At 49.4% G+C, this 24,555-nt stretch overlaps 3 protein-coding genes and 1 non-coding gene across 4 annotated transcripts; 1 reads left to right on the forward strand and 3 right to left on the reverse strand.

Annotated features, from left to right (window-relative positions):
• Positions 1–5,119: 5,119 nt before the first annotated feature.
• EI90DRAFT_3114558 (uncharacterized protein) lies at positions 5,120–5,718 on the reverse strand (the record flags this gene model as incomplete). The annotated part of the gene is made up of 2 exons (XM_039062679.1): positions 5,120–5,611; positions 5,692–5,718. The coding sequence occupies 2 exons, from the start codon at positions 5,716–5,718 to the stop codon at positions 5,120–5,122; spliced, it is 519 nt and encodes a 172-aa protein (XP_038923806.1).
• Positions 5,719–6,174: 456 nt separating this feature from the next.
• EI90DRAFT_3010774 (uncharacterized protein) lies at positions 6,175–7,780 on the reverse strand (the record flags this gene model as incomplete). Its single annotated transcript, XM_039056403.1, has 6 exons — positions 6,175–6,356; positions 6,402–6,821; positions 7,018–7,074; positions 7,128–7,291; positions 7,348–7,573; positions 7,624–7,780. The coding sequence occupies 6 exons, from the start codon at positions 7,778–7,780 to the stop codon at positions 6,175–6,177; spliced, it is 1,206 nt and encodes a 401-aa protein (XP_038923807.1).
• An 8,625-nt stretch (positions 7,781–16,405) lies between these two features.
• Positions 16,406–17,703, reverse strand: EI90DRAFT_3010775 (uncharacterized protein; the record flags this gene model as incomplete). Its single annotated transcript, XM_039056404.1, has 7 exons — positions 16,406–16,621; positions 16,721–16,808; positions 16,869–16,897; positions 17,072–17,319; positions 17,370–17,470; positions 17,570–17,621; positions 17,679–17,703. The coding sequence occupies 7 exons, from the start codon at positions 17,701–17,703 to the stop codon at positions 16,406–16,408; spliced, it is 759 nt and encodes a 252-aa protein (XP_038923808.1).
• Positions 17,704–23,250: 5,547 nt separating this feature from the next.
• Positions 23,251–23,324, forward strand: EI90DRAFT_t4. The gene has a single exon. It is a non-coding gene; the product is annotated as a tRNA-Ala (tRNA).
• Positions 23,325–24,555: the final 1,231 nt, after the last annotated feature.

Genomic DNA, 24,555 nt, shown 5'->3' on the forward strand with positions numbered 1-24,555 from the left:
ATGTAGTAGAAAAGGAAAGAAGGAGAAAGAAAGGAAAGAAGAAAGAGAAGGGAAAGGGAAAGGGAGAAGGAGAGAAAGGAGGGGGGAGGATGGGGGCAGTGGGTGAGGATAGTGGGATCGGGTGGGGTCGAACCGGGTGAAGTGGGGTCAGGCGGGTGTGCCCTGACATCAAGGGAAGTCCCTTGAAACTCAACAAATCCCCCAGCCAGCACCAAAACCCAGTTGGAAAGCTTGGTGTGGGGTTTGGCAAAGAACAAAGTGGAGAGAAGTAAGAAAATGTCTTACCTGTGTGCGTGGTCCATAGGAGTCTAGGCCCATTTCCATAATACTGGGTGACCCTCTCCCACAGTGGATGCCTCTCAGGATCTCTCATGGTGACACCTGGATGGGTTCAGCTGTGTGCAAAGATGATGTGGCACCCTCCATGTGACTCCAGCCACATGTATATAAACACAGCCTGGGTGGTGTTACAGGGATGGGGGGAAAATTCCCCATTCCTCGATCCATTCTTATAGTGGGATGAGTGAGGTCATATCTGGTCTGTACCATAATGGGATATGTAATCGATGAGTGATCCCAGTCTTGTCTGGGGGTGGACGATCGAATTCCCATCGATCGCGATTGGTGATGTAGTGAGCTATTAAGGGATTGATGGTAGGTAGTCGGAGATGCCAGGACGGACGGGTCAGCCATGGGTACTTGGCGCTCCTCAATGGAGCGTACTGTGTGCGAGGTCGCGACTTGTGAGATGGGTGAGAACTTCGTATAGTTGCCATCGGGTACTTGGCGTTTGCAGTGCGAACGTACCGGTAGCGGGTTGGTGTCATAAGCGTGCAATGAGGACTGACTAGTAGGGCCTTCGGTGACTTGGCGTTCCCAAAGGGAACGTACCGTTGGCGGGGAAACATGATGACTGTCGAAGGAGGGAACAGATGGTGGATGGGCGGCGACTTGGTGTTCACATAGCGAATGTGCCGGCATCACGGGAAGGTGGGCCTCAAGGTATTCACGATCTCCATGATCATGATGTGACGTCGTATGTCGAGTACTGGGGGGAGAGCGGAGTGACGAGGACCCATAGGGTACAGATTCAATAGGACGATACACCTGTCAAGAGTCTTCGACTCTCGACCTCGAGTTCTCGCGGCAAGGGCCGTTAGAGGACTCGATATAACCAGACTTATAAGACATATTGAGAGTTGTACAGTCACACGGGTTCAGTTGAGTCACAGGGAGGGTTGTTACAGAAGACGATACACGAGACAGTTGTAGAGCAGTTGTTAGTTAGCGGGAACTGCCTTCGGCAGTTTCCGTACAAGATGCGTGATTATCTACAAATGGTAAGGTCGCGGGAAATCCCGCGAAACACAAATAACCTCGGCCAGCACCAAAACCCCAATGGGGAAAGCTTTGCACGAGGGGGGGAAAGGGGTAGAACGGGTAAGGAGGATAGGGTATCAGGATAGAGGACGGAAGGGAGAAAGAGGGGAGGAACGATAGAAAGGGGAAGTCTTTGACCATGCAATGGATATGGTCGTTGGAGACTCCGTATCCATAACAGGTGGGAACCAAAGAAGCAGCCTTCTTCTCACAATTCCCACTCCAGTCTAGGTGGCCAGGGACTACTGTCCCACATTGGGCCTGTGTCAGGGGCATGGGAAGATGTTACCATGGTTCACTGTCTCAGCATAACAGCCCATTAAGGGCAGGAGTTGTCAGTCATGGAAAAGCAGGGTTTTGGCTTCAACAACTCATACATGAGCATTGCACCTCATTCTTGATGTGCCCCCAATATTTCAGGAGGTGGGCAGTGTGACTAAGGCAGACACAGGACAGAGGGGGTAACCCTAGTTGATTTTTGAACTGAGGTACAAGGTCGTTTACAACTGGTACAACTGGTATTTAAGTATGAAGAAATGAATGGGGATAAGTTGCCAGATCTCTCAGAGATTGTGGGCAGCTTTAAGAAAGGAGGAAAACAAACAAAGAATGTGGGAGCAGGATGGCTGTGCATGGCCATTGAGAAACAAGGTGGAAGCGCATGGTTATAAGTGCCTCACACTCCCGGTCCATCACACAAGTACACTTTAATGAGCTGTATTGTTAATGGGGAGTAAAGGCTGAGGGGCCTTTCCTCCTACCTGTGCATCTTATATACCTGTATCTACATGATGTAATGTGGGTTTATATTATACAGGTTAACTATGGTACTGAAGTGTGACTGCAGTCACACTTGATGCGAAGTATGTGTCATATCCATACAATCCCGACCTCCGCTCCGGGCTCCTGGAACTCCGAACTCCGACTTCCGGAGCCCTACTTCCCTTCCGTCACCTTCTCCTTGCCGACTCCCAAGAGGTTATCCCACCTCCGGCTCCAACACCACCTTCGGTCCGACTCCGGAACATTCCGGGTCCGACCCCAACCTCGACACCTTCCAGACGAGTACGCAAAACCTATGCTCCCAACTCCGGACCTCCGCTCCGGAATCCCGTTCGCATCTCCGTCTCCGGAACCTCTGGTCTTAGCTCCGACCTCGGACTTTGACCCCACCTCCGCTTATACCCATTGTATTGGTTAGCTCATTCCATTTAATTACGTTTGCCAATATTCCGGAGTTTAACCTCCGAGTTCGGACTTTCCGGACTTACTCCGGACCTTGCAACTATTGCATTGTCCATTTCAATTCCGCTATTCTCCCTCGTTCCTATTTGGGCTGCTGCTTCCTTTCTATTCAGTCAGCTAGCCATTCCCCACTCCCAACCTCCTTCCTTCCTCCTTGGGCCTTGGCCCTTCATTCCTCCTTGGGGAAACACCATTGAGTCAAACACTTGACCCTCGGTGTTGTTCCTCTTTCCATCTCCCTTTGTCTCCTTTCGTCCTACCCTTGTTCCTTTTGATTCCAGACCCCTCCTTATATACAATGTACCTAGTAACTTGTAACCTCAGTCCGAAATCGACCTGAAATGCCCCCTAGAGACTTCCTGCTCACCTACTGTGAAATTAAGGACCAAATGGACAAACAGCAATGGCACAGCGCTCCACCTGAGTCGCTGAGGCCAAGGTCCCTCCACGCTAAGTCTCCGATTCCACTCCGGAGTCGTCCGAATCCACCCGTTCTAACAGTATGCAAAGGACAGACAATGTGTGGGTACACATTGTAAGTCCTTACACTCTCCTCCCTTGCGATATTTAATATCGCAAATGAGAATCAAAAAATTGTATTATTAACAAGAAATAAAGATATACAAGAATCAACAAGATACGTGACAAATGTGCATTCGACAAGAAGGAAATTATTAATTGACACAAGGAAACAGAGGTGGTCAGACCCCAGTTTCTCTTTGTGGATGCCAAGGCACAGGTGACAGAGGTGGTTAGATTTCAATTCACTCTGCATCGGAGTCGCAAGCCTCACAGGTGGTTAGACCTGAGATGCTCAGTAAGGAGAAGGGTGGTAGCCAGGGTGGTAGGCCCCAGTTACTCAATCAAACAAGAATAATTGGGCAGAGGTGGTTAAACCCCAGCCTCCTGCAACAAGAATAGGAGGTGATGAAGGTGGTCAGACCTTCAATGCTCTTGAGGAAGTTAAGCTAGGCAGCCAAGGTTGTTAGACCTTTCCTGCTCATTGGACAAGAAATACCCCATCCCACTCATCAAGTGTGAGCAGGGGTTACCAAGCCAAGGGGACATCAGTCCTTCTTGGCTTTGCCCTTTCAGGTGGGCATGGACCCACTAGCCTGGGGCCCTCTAGATGGGCTTGCCACTGCATTCTCAGCAGAGGGGGCCTGCATCCGTTGGGCCTCCAGGAAACATCTCGGCCTTGGGGCCTCTTCCACAACACCATTGTCCACCAATATTCCCTCAGTGTGGGGAACAGGGTTATGGGGCGGGGTGGGTTCTATAACCTGCAAATATGGCAACGGTGGATTATTATCCACTGTTGTGTAGTGAGGAGGTGGAACCTGGGGGGCCCCAAAATGGCAGAACTAGGTTCACTTACTTGCAACCTGGAAAGGTTGTATGCAGTGGCGCCAGTTGCCTTCATAATTTGTGCTGCTTCTGAGCAGTAGTGCTTCCAGAGGCAGCAAAGAAGATACTTCTTCCCTGCCTCAATAGTATTTTTGAAGTTTCGGGGACAATCCCCGAAACGTCCATTGAGTTCAGTGGTGGACATGTTCTGTCCATTCATGAACTTAATGTCAAAGAATTGACCATGAAGTTGACGAGCCTCCAGCGAAGCGCTGTCAAACCCATTCCTCATTTCATGGTTGAGCCATTTCAAGTCCACCATGAACTTGAACCCTTCAATCAAGTTCAAGAATGGGTGAACCCAGTCATTCCACCGCTTTTGGCAATGGTTACGACTGTCCGACACAGGCCCACAGGCCAGTTTTGGCCACTGATAGTGACACCAAAATGGAAGTCACCTTGGAAGAACGTGCCTGGGATAGGGACGTTTCTCCAGGTCCCAGCAGCGGCAGAGCGATTCGCCTCAGTGAACCATGAATACCCCTCTGGGACTAAGCTAGGCGCATCGTACCTCACTGCCAACAGTACATTCCCTTTGGGAATGCCAAGTTACCGAAGGCCCCACTAGCCCTTCTTTACTGGGCTCTCATGATTATAACCTGCTACCAGTACATTCGTACTACAGATGCCAAGTCACTGATAGCAATGATATGGGATCCTCACATAATGTACAAGTTGTGACTGTGCACATGGTACACTCCACTGAGGAGCACCAAGTACCTGTGGGCAACCTATCTACCCTGGTGTCTCCAACTACATGTAATCGAACCCTTAATAACTCATTCCATTGTGAACCACGATCAATGGGGATTTGATCATCTACTCTCATGCATGACTGGGACCTCCCATCGATTACACATCCCATTAAGGTACAAATGAGATCTTGTGATCGTCTTCCAACTACAAGAATGGTTCGAGAAGGGAGAAGTTCTCTCCATCCTTGTAACACATAGGGACCACTGGTGCCCTATGCTGGCTGTGTTGAGGCAGTATGGGTGGTGTACTTACCCTCGACATGTGAGGGATCTTATGAGGGTGAGAGCCCTTGAAGACATTAGCTTCCTTTTCCAAGTGATTGATCTGTTTTTCAAGGTTGTTGCACTTGTCTCAGAGCCATGATTGGTGACAGGAAGAATTTCTCAATCTCGAGCCTGTGGAAATTCTCCCGTAGTTCCTTATTCTCATTTCTGAGGTTATTGGCCTTGTTGCGAGATCGGGAGAGTTTGCCTTCCAAAAGGTGGACTCGTTGACTTGCTTCCTTAAGAAGGTCACCTAGTATTGAGTCATTCGAGGCTGCAATGGGTGGTCTCACTGGCTCTTGCTGCATGTGGGGATTATACCCCCACATGCCTGGGGCAAACATTGGGTATGGTGGTGCCTGCATAGGTGCCATCATTTCTGGGGCGTAATTTTGCCCCATGTATTGGGGCTTGTTTGACGAATAGTCAACTTGGGACTGAGTAAACTCACCTGTGGCAGGGGATGACTGGCCTGATATGGCTGGAATAGGCACTGGGTCCGCTGGTTGCAAATCCAGGGGGAGTACTGAGTCTAGCTCGTCAATGCCAGGTGTTAACGGCTGATGAGGTGAGTCAAGTGATGGCATGGACACATCAGCATCCATGGCATCATTAGAGGGGCGTGGGCTTGGCCTGTGACCTTGGTAGTCTTCATTGGATCAGACATGATGGCGGGAGATAAGAGGGAGCAATTTTCATGTGTGGGAATATCACCTACTACTTGTGACCCAATGAATATAAAACAGTATGTGGGGGTTGCTGGTCAACCAACCTTCTTAGATAGTGTTCAACTGTCTGAGTAGCTGCACCAATGCTCTGGTGCACTGAGAGAAAAATATAGCCAGAAATAAGTTTTATGCAAGGGCCTGAGAAGCTCTGGGAGCTTGTGACTGATTTTTTCAATTACAATACATTGCGCAACGGTCCCCAGTCAAATGTATTGCCAGCATTGACTTCCATTGCATCATCATTGTCGCCTACGTCGTCAACATCACCAAAGTCATTCTTCATCTGTTTTGCATGTTTTTTTTTTTTTGTTTGACTTGTATTTTTACTCATTTTCCCTACTGTCAATGCCATGTCTCATTGTTGCCATTGCTGTCAAGGCTTGATAAACTAGCGATTACATAGCCTCTAAATCCATATTCTCCAATGTGTTCACAATTCTTCCAATGACATGGTGATAGTTAGGGTTATCACCATCAACATCTTTGTTCTCGTCCTCCCAGTCAACAGCAGCATTCAATTCCTGTGCTGTGTCTGCCACTGTCTCCTGGGATTCCTCCAGGGCATCATTCAGTAACACTAAGAGACCATGACACACAAATAGAGATAATTGATTGCACTCACAGTCAGAAATGGAACCACCAGCCAGGTCTGCTCCTTCACTGGCATTGTGTCTTCCCACATTGCCCATTGCTACAAGGAGCATCCTGGTGCCACCTTGCTTCTCCAGAAGTACTAGCTTGCTATGCAAGTGTAGGTTCACGTTGAGTTGGCTCTCGAAAATAAGCGATATATATTTTGATAGCTCAGGGTCGGTGAGCTGAGTGTCCTTGATGACCTGATCCAGGTGAGCTTCCTCCTGGTGTATGGAAGCCCATATCCAATGAGCTTCCAGCCCGATGATCTCAATCTCCTCACGAGCACGTTGAAGTTTGTACCAGGCATGCGTTGCATCATAAAAATGACGTTTAAACCACAGTTTCTCCCGCATGTCTTCACGGCCCCATAAAATGACGATGTCAGAGAGGAAGTTGAGGTCAGTAACTTGAGTCCAGGTAAGCAACAGCTTTGGGGATTCATTGTGGCAACCAGGGTGTTATACTTCTGGAGCATTGACTGCAGTGACTTGCCTCACTTGGCGACCAGTGCGGATATCTGCTGCCGGGCCTTGTAGTTTATGGTGAACATGAGTAGTAGTTGTGTTTTTTTTTGTTTAAGAAAAATGGAATGCGACACTCACCTGTTTTTGGCAAACTGATTTTCTCAAGCTCAAGGTGATGTTGCTGCTCAAGCTCATCTAAAAGCCAGTGGTAGTCTCGGTGTTGATGAAGAGCTATCGCTTCAAGACACTGGGAGGAATCGGGGTCCAGGGGAGAGTGAGCGATGATCTGGCCTCAATGGCCTTGACAGCTGAACGAGCAGCTTCGAGGGATTCATTTGCTTGAGCTTGGTGCTGCCCGATTTGACCAAGTGATCCTGGGGAGGTGGAAACTTGCCAATAATACATTGTTGCTCTAGAATAGAAAGTTGTATAAGCTTAGCAGTTAACTTAGCAAGTAATATGAAGCACTTGGCATGTTCAAGATACTCAACAGCTTCCAAATAATTGATCTTGACTTTCTCGTCAGTGGGTTCGGATTGAAGTGATAAGATATAATCTCGTTCCTCAGCTAGCCACTGTGGACAGTCGCGGTCAGGTTCGAAGTCTGGGGACAATTGCTTCATATCCTCAAGCTCTTTCTTGCTGTCGGCAATGATCCTCTGAGTGGATTTGAAGTTACTCAGGAGAAAATTGCCTATCAATGCAGTTGAACCCACAGGGCATATTCAAGATAGGGGGGCTCACCTAGCTTTTCGTACTTGGTTTCATCCCATTTGGAGAAGTGGATATGAATGTGAAGGTGATGGTAGTATGGAGAAGCATGACAAATGATGGCTGTGAGAGCATTGCTTTCTGAATAAACCTGTTCATTCCCCTCGCCATCTGTCAGGTCACAGTCCATGTATGTAAGGGTCACGTGACCCAGGGAGGTCACTATCGTCCTACCCACTGTGAATCATACATATTTGATACTCACAGCTGGGTTCTAGGACACCCACCTTACAGTTTTTTGAGTACTTTTTGTTTGATATTGCATTGATCCCTGGCATCGCTAGGAACCACAATTTTATGTGGAAAACAAGTGAGTGTTCATTTTTCATCAAATTCTACTTGCCAGTCCAGCAAGCAAAAGACCCTTGCAACTAGCAAGGGGACAAAACCCCCAGTCAATAAGACTGGGAAACAGGTGAAAGTAATGCCAGCACAACCCCTTATGTGCCAGGCAGAGCTGTCACCTGTAGCAGGAGAACCTCGCTTTCGCAAGGGTGCTGTCAGGGTTCAGCACCCTGCCCTAGGGTGCCCCAGACTCCCCAACCAATCCCTTCCTTCCATTCCTTCATTGTTGCCTTGTTGTTGCCATTCTGTGTTGTGTATCCGCGCACACAGGATAGCGTGGGAACTTTCTGAGCGAGCAGCTCGCCCAGAATGTTCCCACGCTTACTGGGCACTGCCACCTGGATGTTCCCTCCGGGTCACACTACACAACTCTAGGAGCTGTATAGTTGTGGGCATGTGACCCATTCCTTTATATAGCAACCATGTGGGGAGATGAGACCTTTACCCTTCTTCTCATCTCATGCCCCGCATAGGCAAGTGTATATATTCCCTTTCTTTTACTATACATCTCATGCCCCACATAGTGTGAGGACAGGTCAGATGGGGGTTGAGGTCAGGGAGCCTCCGAGTCCGAGGCCGGGCCCTGACAGGTGCTGTCAGGGACGCATCCAGGGTCGAGGGGGTCTGGGTATAGCGCCCGGCGCTGAGGACCTCACGAGGGGTAGATTGGGCGTGTGTACTGGCAGGCCCAATATGGGACAGCTGTCCTGTCAGGGCACACCCACCTGACCCGGCTCCACCCGGCCCAACCTGACCCGATACCCCGCTGTCCACCCCTCCTCACCTCCTTCCCCTTTTTCCCTCCTCTCCCCTCATCCATGCTTCCTCACCTTCCCCCTATTTTACTTCTTCTTTATTTTCTCTTTATTCTACATGGACGACCTTCTTTGTATCAATGTACCATTGACCCATCTGCAGCGTGGTTAAACATGAATAAGGTGATGCTTGACTTTGGCAAGCACGTCATCCACCTTCACAGAGGCCAACTCCTTTCATTTGACATTCCAACAGAATGTTCCTTTACCTCGACTGGGTGCCAGGCCCACTGACATAATTCAAGCCTAGTTAAGAAGGCTTTGCCCTCAAATAATTGGGCATCAAAATTGCCAAGCACACAGCAATTGTGACTTGGTAAGGCAAAGCCAACTTCACCGCCTGATCACCCCTCTAGGGAGGAGCCCAACCCTTGTAGTATAGCCACTATGAGGGGATCTTCTTATGTGTCGTCTGTACAGGATGCCATGCATAACTTTCCAGAACACTGGCCTGATCCAAAGTCAGATTGTTCTCATCTGGAACATCGCCCAATGACAGATGATGGTTTCATTCCCCTCCGCAATTGGTGGAGGGCATGTTTTGAAGATGTCATGGTGCCCACACCTGAGGTCTTGCCTCCTTTCCATGAAGTTAACCATAGGATCGATCTTATCAATCCCATGAAGCAGTACAATGAGTGGTGCACTACATGTCCTCAGGCTCTCGAGCAACAGCTACGAGAGAAGGCTCTTCATTATGAGTGTGCTGGGTGGTGGGTTAGACGTTCCACTGCCATGGCATGCCCATTGCTCTGCCTTGCAACAAAGGATGGCTCTCTTAGAACCATCATAGACGCAAGGAATTGTAATGCAAATATGATCCTCGACGTCACACTGATGCCAGACATGAGATCCATAATGGACAGTCTGGCAAGGAACCCATATCGATCGAAAATCAATATGGCCAATGCATATGAGCAAATACATGTGGAACTTGACTGTGTTCCACACACTGCATTTGCCACTCCATGGGGCATGTATGTCTTGAACGTGCTGCAGCAAGGGGACTGCAATGGTCCCTCAACTTTTCAAAGGACCATGTTGTGGGACCTCCAACAAAACATCGGATGGGCTGTACATGCATGGTTCGACGATATATTTATGGGAACCGATTCAGTTTCCAAACACAATGAGAAGCTTTTGTGGGTCCACAACCAACTGAAAGCTGAACACCTGTACATCAGTAGGAAAAAGTTCGAGCTGTTTGCAGTGGTTCTGGACATCCTAGGATGTAAGGTGGATGGTGTAGGTGGGATAATCGCCCACGCACAGACTCGGCTCGGATACCCGATTCTACGATTAGGAAACGACTTTCATTCACATGACGACTCGGTACAAATTTGGTATCTAAAAATATTCCTAATTCATACGATTCTGACGATACCAAGAACGTCCCAATTGGTGGAGATTTGACGGAGTTCTGTGTTGGAGAAGTTAGGCACAGCAGGTCACGAGCATGTGCGGGCATGGGAATCTCAAGCGGCAACCCAGAATTCCAGCCTCACTCGTTCCCACGGCGTCTAATAAATTGGTAAAAATGCTTATCGGCTGTGTGAGAGTTATCTCCGGCTTGATTTCCAATTTCGGCTCATAATTCCGTAAATCCGTTGAGAAATCGCTTATTTCCTTATATTTTCATATTTTGCCATCATTTCAGTTATTGATTGATATTCTTTTATTGTTACTGTTACCCTTTTTTATTATTTCGCCTAATAAGGTACCCAGGTGCCATATGGTACCAATATTTGCCATCTATTATTTCTAAAAATAATTGTTTCTTATAATCCTGTACATACCGGATTTTCGAAAAGAAGTTCTCCCCTCTCCCAAAATTCTCTAAGGTGCTAGGACGTGCTAGAGTGGGTGTGAGTGTGTGGAATTCCAACAGTAGGAATAAGGGCAACAATCTAGCCTGCAACGAGTGGGTAGTGGATTTGTTGAGCCCGGACCTTGCGGAAATCCCGGAGGACTCACCACGGAGTTAAGGATCGAGAGTCGAGCAAAGTTTAGAGAGAGAGTAGAGGTTTTGGAGAGTTTGGCCCCATGAGCTTAGTCGGCATAGAGAGCCGCTAGCCCTCTTGCAACGGGCATGGAGTCCATGCAGACTCTGATAAAATGACAAAACTTTGTGACTGGTGAGTACCTGAAGATCACTGGGAAGTACTACACTTCCTGGGACTCATTGAGTATCTTGCCTGCTTCATGCCAAATGTTAGTGCATATACAGGTCCATTACAGACGATATGCACCAACTACTTACCATTCTTCTGGACCCCTTTACACCAGAAGTGTTTCGACAAGATCAAAATCTCGCCTGTAAAACACCGATTCTGAAACCCATCATCTGGAGCATCCCTATGGGCCTCTCTGATGATGAACAATCGAAATTCCAAGTCTGGGTTATCACGGACACCTGCCCAGCAGGCGTTGGTGCTATTCTGGCCCAGGGCACGAAATGGGAAACCTCCTGCCCTGTGGCATTCATGTTGAAGAAGTTTACTTCGACACAACATTTACACTTTGCATACAAACTTGAGGCACTGGGAGTCCTGGAAGCCCTGTCCAAATGGATGGATGAGCTAACAGGTGGCCGTAAATTCACAATGGTAACAGACCATAAGGCCCTGATGTACTTCAAAGAGAAGCAACACATGTCAGGGCGCCACATAAGATGGCAGAATTTTTTCTATGGTTTTAACTGCAACATAATTTATGTTGAAGGCCATAGGAATAAAGTTGTGGACGCTCTGAGTCGCTACTACGAGTCTTCATGCGATGAAGACTTACATTATGATGAATTTGGCTCTGCAGACATCCACATAGACAAATTAGGGGATGATCTCCCCTTAAGTCATGTTGAAGAAGTGGAGGAAATGTTATATTTCCACCACCTCTGTTTGAAACATGTGACAACCAGACTTGGCACGGAAGATCGTGACATTGAAGCCGCAATCTTGGACCCACCTGAAGACTCTTCAGGGAGGAGCATGCTTACACTTGTTGACATAGTCCCTGAAGAAGGAAGTTTGAGAAGTGTAACTGAGGAAGAGTCCTTCCTCGATTCCATGAGGAAAGGCTACAACAAGCATTCTGCTTGGCATGGTATTGTTGTAGTCTATCTACCTCTTGTTTCCTTTGTTTCTCTTTTATTCTTCTCTTTATATAGTCACATGACTGCAGAGTCGAACTTTAACTGTTACTACTTGTGTATTAACACTACAGTTCGACTCAGGAGTGCCTATAAGCTGAGCTGCTATAGGTATATTGGAGAACCTGTCGCATTTCCCCAAATTCAAGGTCTCCAATGGCCTTAGCTTGAGATTGAATGAGTTGGGTGCACCATGTCTATGTAGTAACTCAGGTGAGCAGTCCTGGGGCAGTCTAGAGTAGACTTTAGCCTTGATACAATAAGTAGAAAGGATAAAGTTGACTCCCAAGTCACATGACTATATATAGAGTGAAGATTGGAATGAAAAGAGACAACTCAAACTACAACAGTCTAGTCCTCCCAGACGTCATTCACAAGGGGGAGAGGGTGACTGGTATCGCCATCAAGCATGCACATGAGATCCTAGGGCACCTAGGATCCCATAAAACCCTAGAATATCTGCACCGCTATTACTGGTGGTTGACTATGGTCCACGATGTGGAGAGGTACATCTCCACATGCAAGAAATGCTGAACCACCAAATGGACGATGCAGAGGAAGTCTGGGCTGCTGCACCAGCTGCCCATACTGGAGACCCCTTGGTCTTCGATCTCAATGGACTTTGTCAGTCCATTTCCATCAAGCTTGGACTATAACTACCTATGGGTAGTTATGTGCCGCCTGACTTCACAGGTACATCTGATACCTGTGAAGACAACAACCAACGCCTTGGAACTCCCATACAAGTTTCTCAAGGGTGTTGTTCACCTACACGGATTACCAAAGTCAATAGTGTCCGATAGGGACACTAAGTTCATGTCCAGATTCTGGACAGAACTACACAGACTCTTGGGGATTCATCTGAAGATGACCACTGCCTTCCATCCCGAAGGTGATGGTCAAGCTGAATGGATGATCCAGAGCATCGTCCAGGTCATTCATGCTGCAGTCAGACCCAATCAGCGTGATTGGGTCCTAAAATGTCAGGGACAGCTCCAAAAGCGGCAAAGTCCTGGTGCGAGGGACTTGATGGGACAGGTGTCAGCTGTGCATAGTGGTGATCCTGTTGCAGGGTGAGCATCCCCGACCACTTAGTCTGAAGTGGGAAATTGAGAAGAAGGCTACTTCTTCTGTTCCCACCCCAGGTGCTATTATATACAGGCGGTCAAGGTCACATGAGGGAAGCCACATCATCTCCGCACACAGCCGCACTTCTCTGTATTATAACTCAGCAATAGCCGCTCTGAGTTGTTCTTTAATGTTATTCCAAGTAGAAGTAACAGTTAAAGGACGACTCCGCAGTCACATGATACAAATGGAGCGCAGATTGAAAAAGAAATGAAGGAGAAATTGAAACAACTGCACACAACACTCTGGGTGTCTCTGTGGGAGATCCTGGAGGTGTGCCGCTGTGCGGGTGGGGATGCACATGGCAGGTGCAGCAATTGGGGGAGGGGCATTGGATGCATAGTGATACATAGAGAAAAGAGAAGTCAACCATGGAACAGAAATAGAGAGAAAGAAGAAAAGGGAAGGAGGGATGGGGAGTGGTAGTGGGGAGCGGAGTAGAGCAGGGCAGCGTGGGATGCGGCACAGGGTCAGGTGGGGTATGCCCTGACATAAAACTGCCTCTTACTGAGTTCACAATAAACTCGAGTGTTAATAAGTCAATGGGGTACACCCCCTTTGAGCTTATTTATGGGATTATTGTCAGGGCACACCTGCCCCACCCAGCTCCACCCAGCTCCACTCCACCCACTACCCCCTTCTCCCCCTTCCTCTCTCCTCCTCCTCCCACTCCCCCCTCTTTCCATTCTTCCTCTGTATCATTCTTTATTCTTTCTATTTCTATTTATATGAACGACTTTCCTTTGATCGATGTACTACTGACCCATCCACAATCCACAGACGACACACCCAGCCCCAGGTGCTCTGGATGACCCCTGGTGCACCCAGCATGTGCACCTGCAGCGGATCTCTTTGGGATCCCCCATGGGGATACCCGGATGGCTGGGGCTGTGCGTGAGGATGACGTGGCAACCCCCATGTGACCCAAGCACCATGTATATAAACATACCTGAGGTGGGAACTAGAGAAGCAGTCTTCTTCTCACCATTCCCACTTCAGGTAAGTAGTTTGGTTTTCCTTCTAACGATAATTCACACCATTCCCACTTCAGGGATGCCTGCCTGCACTGGGCCCTCAGTGCCAGGTGATACACCCGGACGCTCTCAACCCCGGACCAGTCCCTGACAACTATGCCACGTATGGTGATAGATGTACCACCTACAAACCTCCCTGGAGTCGGTGCTTTTGCACAACAAGTGCTAGATAATCTCCAGGGAGTTCATGACTCGATTATACATTACTGTTCCCAGGATGGGCTGCCCAAGTATTCTATGACTTTGGTGATGATCCTGAACGGGAATATCAGGTCCAAGAGATCTTGGACCATGCATGGGACACATGGGATAGCCTGTGGTTCCATGTTAAATGGGGCCTTGGGGATCTCACTTGGGAACCGCTGTCTCACTGTGATGAACTCGCTGCATTGGATGACTATCTAATGTTACATGGTGTCGATGCAGTCGAAAAATTAAACAAGGAAAGCCGCTTTCCCTCACCTCATATACGAAGTGCCGCCTCGGCATCTTGTCCCCAATGTTCTCAATGGCCTGCCCGCTTGGGAATGGTCCTGCAGCCATCAGAAGGCCGTTTATGGCGTTAGTTGCCATAAGTGGAAATTGCTTCCATGGGTTCATTAATATTCCCCACCTACTACTCATGACCCAATGAATATAAAATGGTATGTGGGGGTTGCCGGTCAACCAACCTTCTTAGATAGTGTTCAACCATCTGAGTAGCTGCACCAATGCTCTGGTGCACTGAGAGAAAAATATAGCCAGAAATAAGTTTTATGCAAGGGCCTGAGAAGCTCAGGGAGCGCGTGACTGATTTTTTCAATTACAATACATTGCACAACAGTCCCCAGTCAAATGTATTGCTAGCATCGACTTCCGTTGCATCGTCATCATCACCAACATTGTCAACATCACCAAAGTCATTCTTCATCTGTTTTGCATGTTTTTTTTTTTGTTTGACTTGTATTTTCACTTAGCACCAATTAAATGTTTTTAAGTTTATCACATCCTTGTCATTGTTATTCTGCTCCACTTTGCCGGTGGTTGCTGTTGACAGCCTTTCTGTCTTTTATCATGTCATAGTGAGGTTCGCAATCTCAACCCAACGAAGAGCTCCATGGTGTTGCTTATTTTGAAGCGAATAGAGGCGAAATACAGCTGGTGAGTTGCCTTTTTTGTGCAGCTCAACCCATTCAACATCCATCAAACATGATATTGACCTTCTATTTGGTTCAAGGGACACATGCAAGCAACACCCTCTTCCCTTCCCTAGATATCAACATGGACACCTCTGGTTGTTGGCTGTCTCTTCCTTCATGGCTCCGAGCCTTGTGCTGGTGCGTTTTTACACTTGCAACCTGGACTGGTATCCCTCAATCAGTGGTTGGACTGCCTGTCATATCCATCTATGGCCATCGTCCTCCACTACCTCCAATCCTTCCAGACTACCTCCACTCCTTTGTCACTAACCTCGGAGCCCCCATATTCCACAATCACCTCTGACTCCCTCGATGGTCACCACCCCCTCAATTCAATATATTACCTACACCTCCCTAAGTATGGAACCCCAAAGGCCTCCGGACAGCTCCGACATCTGCTAGCGCCCTCCCACCCCTGCTGGGCAATTGACTTGCTTGCCCTGCAAGTCTACCTTCAGGCCTATCCCTCCTTTCCATTTCTGGGTTATAGCCTGCCATTCCACTAATCCCGTAACCCGACTTGTCGGTAATATTCAGTCGGCTAACATTTAACTCTGTTAGCTCCGCTCCGCTTGGTCCTGCCATTCACGGGCCCGCCCTTGCTGTAACTATATATACATAACTTGTAGATAGGTTACACCCTAGTGATAAAATCGACTAGAGTTAATCCCCCTTTTTAGTTCTTGCTGCCAGTAAGTAAATTAGGGCACAGACATGTAACTTGGCACAGCGCTCCTGGTCTGAGTTGCTGAGGCCGAAGCCCTCCACCATGGAGACGTATCCATCGTCTTGCATCTGGTCTCTAACACTGCCACTTAACAAGAGCTAGGGCTTATGCAGTGGCCTTTGCCTTTGGGTTCGCGCTAACTAGTTGAGTTGGAGTCGGAGTGGCATCAGGCTGGGGATGTATCGTAGATGTGCCCACTTGGATGGTAAGTTCTCAGATGATCCTGTGTCACCCTCGATTGAGTTTTGGCCATCTCTCATGCCAGCACTTGACCTTTACATAGGGAAGTCAGGTTGTGGATGGTGTCTCGAACTTTTAGAAGGCTTACATGGATGTTTCCTTTTGAAGGTTGCTTTCCAGCATTGCAGCCTTGTTGACCATCACTCATTGATGTACATAAGCGCCTCAAGTTGTTCACGCTTCTTTTCCACTTGACTCGCCATCAGTCGAACCCACTTGATCCGACCACCCTTCCATCCACCCAGCGCTTGCCCCAGATGAGCAGCATTACAGTACTTTGACTCAATCAGTCTACCACCTGGATAATCAGTCATGTCAATCTCGACACCATATTTGATAGTCATATTCAAGTAATTCTGAGGCAACCATTCCATCCTTATGTCAGGCCTCCCAGTTATTTTGCCTTCACATTTTGATAAGTGCATGCCGGAAGACTTGGGGGTGATGTCACTTACGGAGACTTTCCCTTGTTGCCAAGGCCAGGTCAGAGTGCATGTCAACTGCTTTTTGCCTGTAACCCTTGACCACAGCTTGTTCTCATGTCTGTAAGTAGTTGTATACCAGATTCAGTCCCTTACTGTTTAAGCTGCCTGTTGTATGTACCTCCATGAGGCGGGCTTGTACTCCCATATCTGTGTATCCCACAGTCATCCAGAAACTTTTTGCCTTGTCCATTGCCCAGCAAACTGGTGCAAACAAATCTTTGGCTTGGCTCTTAGTCATCATGAGAAGTATCTCTATCCCACACAACTTGCGAACTAACTTCACCTATTGATCTTTCACTTTTTTTAGCATTGGACACATACTGCATTTAATATTTGGTTTCGTGCATGTGTCACAATGGAGTTCATGGACAACTCAGGTGAGATCACTGTTTGCTTCAATGCCTGATTCTGCCTTTTAACCATGACGCCCTCTAGGATGATGTCTGCATAGTATTCATCTGTAGGGGTCATTGGGTTTTGCATATCTTCATATGTGATATTCTTCTCATTAATATCACAAAGGATCTCAAGGTATTCATCCTTGTACAGAAGATTGGGCAATCTATCCTCTGGGACATTTGTAAGTGTATGCTTGCTTTGACTATGAGCACCTTCTTACCTTTGAGGCATCGTGCCTTGGCCTCGGCATGAGCCCATGCATTGGAGAGCATGGGCTTCTGTGTCTCCTTTGGTTTCGACAATTTATAGATAATCTGGTTCCTAATCTGTCACTCAGAATAGCAGCAACCACAGCTTGAAAACTCAAGGGCAATAGCAGACACTCGGGACTCGAAGGCCACTTTCAGTTCCATAACCCACTGATTAAGTGCTTGCTTAACGATCTCTCTCTCTTGTTGCTTGGCTGCTGGGGCTGTTGGTCGCATCAGTAAACATTACTCAGGTATGGAGATGGCAGCTCTGACTTTACCTTGCAGTACAGATGGGTCTGACATCATGTCCACCCAAACAGGAATTTGAACAAAACAACAGCAAACTGATCCTATTCAATTAATTTATGTAAAATCCAACTTGGGCTTTAAATTTCAAGAAAAATGGTAAGTGATTTTTCGGCATATTTCAACTGGACAGTAAAGTTGATTTACACATTTGTCGTTGAACATGTAGACAATCTGTCTATGCCCTTCACCCTGCTGCTGCCATCTTTGCAAGTAAGTATGCCCTGTGTTGTTAGAACTGGGCAAGGGTGGATGATTCCGGAGGGGAACTGGAGACTTAGCAAGGAGGGACCTTGGCCTCAGCAACTCATGTGGAGCACTGTGCCATTGCTGTTTGTCCATTTGGTCCTTAATTTCAGAGGCAGTGAGCAGGAAGTCTCTAGGGGGCATTTCAGGTCGATTTTAGACTGAAGGTCCAAAATGAGTATGTACAAGCACCTGTATATAATAGGGAGATGAAAGCACAAGGAAATCAAAGGGGGTCCAAAATGGAACAAAGGGGTCTGAACAGGAACAAAGGGATGACAGAAGCGGAGTGGCACTGAAAGGTCATAGGTTAGAACCTGTGGTACATCTGAAAGGAGATAGGGAGGGCAAAGCCCAGAGGGGCAGGAGGATGAGGTGAAGTGGGGATGATGACTAACTGGCTAGAATGGAGAGAAGCAGCAGTCCAAATAAGGATGAGGGGGAAATGCAAAAGATACATTACAAGTGGCGAAAGTACTGAGTATGATCCATGGAGCTCAGAGGTTGCAGAGCTTATGGAGGTTGCGGAGGTAGGGTTGAAAGTCTGAGGAATGTTGGCAATGGTGTTTACATAGTATGAGGTCACCAATGCAATGGACTTAAGCTGAGGTGGAGTCAAAGTCCGAGGTCGGAACTATGACAGGATCTTGGAGCGAAGGTATGAGCGGTGTCTGAGTACAGGGTATGGGACAGTGGCAGAAGGTCGTAACTTGCTGAAGGTTTGGTGGAAGAGGGTCAGAGGGAGGAGAGTGATGAGAGGAGTGGGGAGAGGAGTGGAGGAGGAATGGTGTCAGGTCTGAAGGCGAGTATTGGAGTGGATGGAAGTAGGGTAGGTAGGAGAGGGATGGAAGGGTGGAGGTGATGTGAGGAGTGAGGAGGAGTAATAGGAGGGGGGTGGCGAGAGGAGTGATGTTTGGTCTGAAGGTGAATATTGGAACAGACGGAGGTAGGGTAGGACTCCGGAGGTGATGTGGATGAGGGTCCGGGAGTCGGTTCAGGATTGGGTATGTACGGATATGACATGTGTGGTGTACATTTGAAATGTTTTACCAACAAGGTGCGGTAGTCAGCTTCGTTGAAGTCCTCAGATTGAGCTAACAGGATCATCAAGTTGATGTCTGTTTCGCTAAGTTCTCGATCCTTTTCAGGAAGCTCATAAGACTCAATGGCTTGGTACAACGAAGTGGAAGCACCAGGTGTGGGGACTGCTGAACTCTCCGATGGGAGTGGTGCCTTGGGGACTTGTAAATCAGATTGCAGCATCTGCAACTGCAGAGCCTCCATGTTTTCCTGGGTCATTGGTGACAGCCCAGGTGTGGTGGCCACTGGAATTCCGGTATGACTCATTTTGTTTGATTCCCCAGCTTTCACTGAAGCTTTCACTGATGATGGCACAATGGAGGCAGTGGTACTGGTTGGAGTACAATCTATGTCAACCAAATCTTGAGCACTAGTTGGCCATAGGTATGTGTTAGACACTGGTCCAGGGTCAGCACCGAAGGTCGCTGTTGTGGGCCGCTATAGGCCGTGATGGCCGTGATGCCGTGAACAAGGCCCAAGGGTAGGGCATTTGGCCTCAGTGACTCCAAAGGAGCACTGTGCCCCCTAGCTGTCTCTTGGCCCTCATTTCAGACTTACTGGGGTTGCCTTGCTGGGGTCAGGACTTAGGAGGTCGTGGTCAAATCGATACTAGAGCTAAAGTACTATAATGTAGTATACAGGATATATATAGGAGGAAAGAATGAATGGAAGCGGACTCGGGCCGAAGGGTCCGGAAGCAAACATGAATAAGGAGCGGGGTTGGCCGCATAGCGGCCAGCAATGACCGAGGGTCAAAACAAACAATAACAGATAAATAAAGGAAGGAGTGTAGGGCTGCGATAGCGGCAATGGCAATGGTATCGGCACTGGACTCAGAGTTGGGCCGGAGTCGGGTGCAGGAATGGTAGCGGCCCTGTAGGGGCCAAGTGGGCAGGGTAGAGGAGTCGCACTGGGCATGGTGCCGGATGCGGACTCAGGGTGGGGAGGTTGGTGTGGCAGTGGGGGAGTCGGCCAAGTGTAGGGGAGCCTAGGGGCAAGCAGGGGGTGAGCGGGGGTCCTCAAGGAGAATAGGGATGAGGGTCAGGGCTCGTGCTCACACTTGTGCAGTGGGACGGGCTTGGGCGGCATCAGGACGGGCTGGGAACGGGCCAGAATGCATGGCCGTGACAGTATGGATGAACTTGCATTTGAGTGGTATCTCTACATCCGATGCAAGTGAAATGCTGATGACATGCTCACTGACAGCCTTGGAGTCTGAGATCTGATCCTCAAGCCTTCCCCATAGGCTGGACAAACCAGATGCTGACTGCTGCGCCAAATTTCTCGGAGGGCTTGGAGGCATTGGAGTTTCCATCCAGGACAAAACTGTGGGCATCTTGAATGCGAGCGGTAATGTGGGTTTTTGGCTTGGAGTGCTTGGAGGCATCAGAGTTTCCTTCCAGGAGGAAGAGGTAAGAGGGGTGTCAGGGCACACCCCGACATGCCCCACCTGACCCCCACTCCGCTTCCCCGCTCCACACTGCACCTTCTTCCTTTCCTCTTTCCTTCCTCTTTCTTCTTCTTTCTCTCTCTTACATGGACCACCTTTCCCACTGTTCAATGTATCACCGGCACGCATGCCCATTCCCCCTCTTGTATCTTACCATCCCTATATCACCACCACCACCGCCACGCTCACCTTGCACCTACAATGGACCCTCTCAGGATCTCCCACAGAGCCACCCGGAGAGCCATGGCTGTGTGCGAGGGTGACATGGTGCACCCCATGTGATCGACCCCACATGTATATACTGGAGTGGGAACCGAAGAAGTAGCCTTCTTCTCACATTCCCACTTCAGACTAAGTGGTCGGGGACACTCACCCTGTGATGGGACTGCCGCTACGCATAGCTGCTACTCATCCCACCAAGTCCCACATGCCGGGACCTTGCTGCTTTCGGAGCTGTCCCTGACAGCAGAAGAAGGCTTCAACCTCATCTCCCCCACCTCCCCTGCCATGGTCACTGAAGAGCAGTACAATGAGCTGCTGTCCCGATTCCAGGAGCTCCAGGCCATCATAGAGAGTCAAGCTCAAAACTAGCCCCCAGCCGCACCTGCACTGGCGCCGACACCTGCACCAACACCCGCACCCGCCCCCAGACCTAAACTGCCTAAAGTCACCCCCCCCCACTGCCTTCTCTGGAGCAGCTGAAGACCTTGACCGCTTCAAGGCTGAATGCAGCATATACTTCCATGTCTGAGTGGCGGAATTCCCCAACGCCCTCTCCCAGATCCTCTTTGTCCTGTCCTACATGAAAGGAGGGACTGCAGGGGCGTGGGCAACTCAGTGCACCATCGCACTACTGACCATGGGCTCCCCCCAGCTCACCATGGACGAGTTCAACATGGAACTCGACACCATGTTCCAGGACCTGAACCATGAGGCCACAGCCAGAGAGAAGCTGGCCACTCTGTGGCAGGGCAGTGACTCCATGGATAAGATCATCCAGGAGTCTGAGATCCTCGGACCTGCCTCATGGCTAGGGGATGTGGGGCTAGTAGATCGCTTTGAGCAGGCAATCAACTCCCGGCTCCGTGAGAGCATTTACCGCCTCCACCCCATGCCAACGACCTGGGCCGAGTGGAAACATGAGGCCACCCTCCTCAACAATGAGTGGCAGCGTTTCCAGGTGATGCAACCCCGCTTGGCCCCCACCAGGCCCCCACTCTTGCCTGCGAGACCCCCGCTCCCTACCACCCTACCCACCACTGCTGCACCCCAGCCCCCCGCTCCCCGCCCTGCGGCAGGAGCAGGGCCACAGCCCTTAAACCTCAACTGCTCAAGGATCAACCAGAGGTGAAATGGGCTGTGTTACAATTGCAATGCACCAGGGCACATTGCGTGGGATTGCCCACAACCGAAAACCTGCCAAGCCAGACAGATGCACCCCAAAGACCTCAGGGCACTCATGGAGGGGCTGAGGAGACAGCTGGTAGACAAACCAGAGACAGGGGGAGAAGGGCAGGAAGCAGAGGCCCAGGAGGATTTTCAGGAAGGCAACCAGTGAGGGATGTGTCCCGGCTGCCTGCAAGCAATAGTACTAGCTCGTGTAGATACCATGAGGCACCTAACCCAGCACCGATATCTAAATTCCACCAAGTCATCACCAAGAAGAAGAGGGGAGCTGCGTCCTCAACCAGCAAAGGCAGAGAAGCCCCAGAAACAGCACCGGAGGTAGCGGCCCCGCCACCTGCCATCTATGCGTTGTCCAAACAGCCTCCCAGATCCCTCAACCTTGCCGTGAAGCTAACCGCCTTAACCTTCCTCACCACCATCTCCATGTCAGTGCTCCTAGATTCCGGAGCTACAGGGAACTTTGTGAGCCCTGAGGTTGTCAGAAAACACGGGCTCGAGATGACCCCACTTCCCCAGCCCATCCCTGTACACAACATCGATGGAACCCCAAATGAGAACGGAGCCATAACTGAGGAGCTAGAGGCCCTCTTGACATTTGGGCGACACACAGAGTGGGCCTGCTTCACCATCGCGAACCTTGGGAGGCAGTCCCTCATTATAGGACACTCATGGCTGCTGCACCACAACCCTGAAGTGGACTGGACACAGCAGAAAGTCACCATGTCCTGCTGCCTGACATCCTGCCAGTCGATATGAGCCTGAGCCGACTCAGACCCTGTGATAGAGCCTGGGGACGGGATCTACATCGCTATCATTCCCCCAGGGTGGGGACATGAGCTGAGAGCGACCATGACGCCATCGCAGCGGATGGCCCAGGAGGCCTGTGAGCCGGAGGCAGAACCCGCACAGTTTGAGGCACTGGTGCCAGAGCAGTACCAGGACTTCCGAGATGTATTCTCGAAGGAGGCTTTCAACCAGCTACCTCCGAGGAAGCCTTGGGACCACACAATAGACCTGGCACCAGAGGCCAAACTCCCGAGGGGGAGGACCTTCCCCCTGTCGAGGCCAGAACAGAAAGAACTAGACAAGTTCCTCCATGAGAACCTGTGGAACAGATGCATACGGCCGTCCAAGTCCCTGATGGGGGTGCCAGTCTTCTTCGTCAAAAAGAAGGATGGGTTGTTATGCCTGGTCCAGGATGTAGTAACTCAGGTTAGCACCCCTGGGGCAGTCTGAGATAGACTTTAGCCTTGATACAATAAGTAGAAAGGATAAAGTCAACCTCAAAGTCACATGACTATATGTAGAGTGAAGATTGAAACAAAAAGAGACACTGTTGAAATAACCACCTCAGCCTATCAGGGCGTATGGTGTAATGGCAGTGCACGCTGAGTTCGCGATCCAGAAGACTGGAGTTCGATTCCCAGTATGTCCAACTTTTAGGTTTCCCTAAAAGACCATGTGCAAATTCCAACAGACACCTCAAACTACAACACAGGACTACCACAAGCTCAACGAGATTACGGTAAAGAACTCATACCCCCTCCCCTTCATCTCGGACATCCCTGCGTGCCTCCGAAATGCCAAGTACTTCTTGGCGCTAGACCTCCGCTGGGGATTCAATAACGTCTGCATCAAGGACAGTGATGAATGGAAAGCGGCATTCTCGACCAATCAGGGGTTGTTTGAGCCTACCATCATGTTCTTTGGCCTATGCAACTCCCCAGCAATGTTCCAGACCATGATGAATGACATACTCCAAGACTTCATCAACCAGGGAGTCGTCATCTGTTACATGGACAACATCCTGATCTTCACTGCTACCCTGGAAGAACACTGGAAGGTCGTCTGCGAGGTTCTGGAAATGCTGCGAAGAAGGAAGCTCTTCCTGAAGCTGGAGAAGTGCAAGTTCGAGCGGACCTGAATCAAATATCTCGGCCTCATCATCGCCGAGGGAAGCATTGTGATGGATCCCATGAAAATCTGCGGAGTCCTCGACTGGCCAACCCCAACTAAGGTCAAAGAGGTGCAGTCTTTCCTAGGGTTTGTCAACTTCTACCACCAGTTCATCAAAGACTTCTTGGAGATAGCCCACCCCCTCCACGCATTAACCCACAAAACGAAGGCATGGGCCTGGGGACCGGACAAGGACCATGCGTTCCATGCCCTCAAGGACGCCATCACCTCCACCCCCATCCTCGCCTTCCCCACTGACACAGGCCGCTTCAAACTCGAGTGCAACACTTCCAACTTCGCAACCGGCACTGTCCTCTCTCAACTTCAGATGGATGGAGAGTTCCACCCAGTGGCCTTCATGTCAAAAAGCTTCACAGATGTGGAATGCAACTATGAGGTGTATGACAAGGAGATGCTCGCGATAGTGCATGCCCTTGAGGAATGGCGGCATTTCCTGCAAGGAGCAGAGGAGAAGGTCGATGTCTACACTGACCACCGCACTCTAGGGTACTTCCACACCATGCAGCACCTGAACCGGTGCCAAGCACGGTGGTCACTCTTCCTCTCTCAGTTCCACTTTACCCTCATCCACCGCCCAGGAAAGCTCATGGGGAAACCGGATGCACTCTCGCACTGCACTGACCACCTGAGGGGTAGGGACGACAATGAGGGGCTGACACTCCTCCAACCAACTTGGTTTGAAACCCGTG

The sequence above is a fragment of the Cantharellus anzutake genome, assembly GCF_015039405.1.
Source record: "Cantharellus anzutake strain C23 chromosome Unknown EI90scaffold_1, whole genome shotgun sequence".
NCBI lineage: Eukaryota > Fungi > Basidiomycota > Agaricomycetes > Cantharellales > Hydnaceae > Cantharellus > Cantharellus anzutake.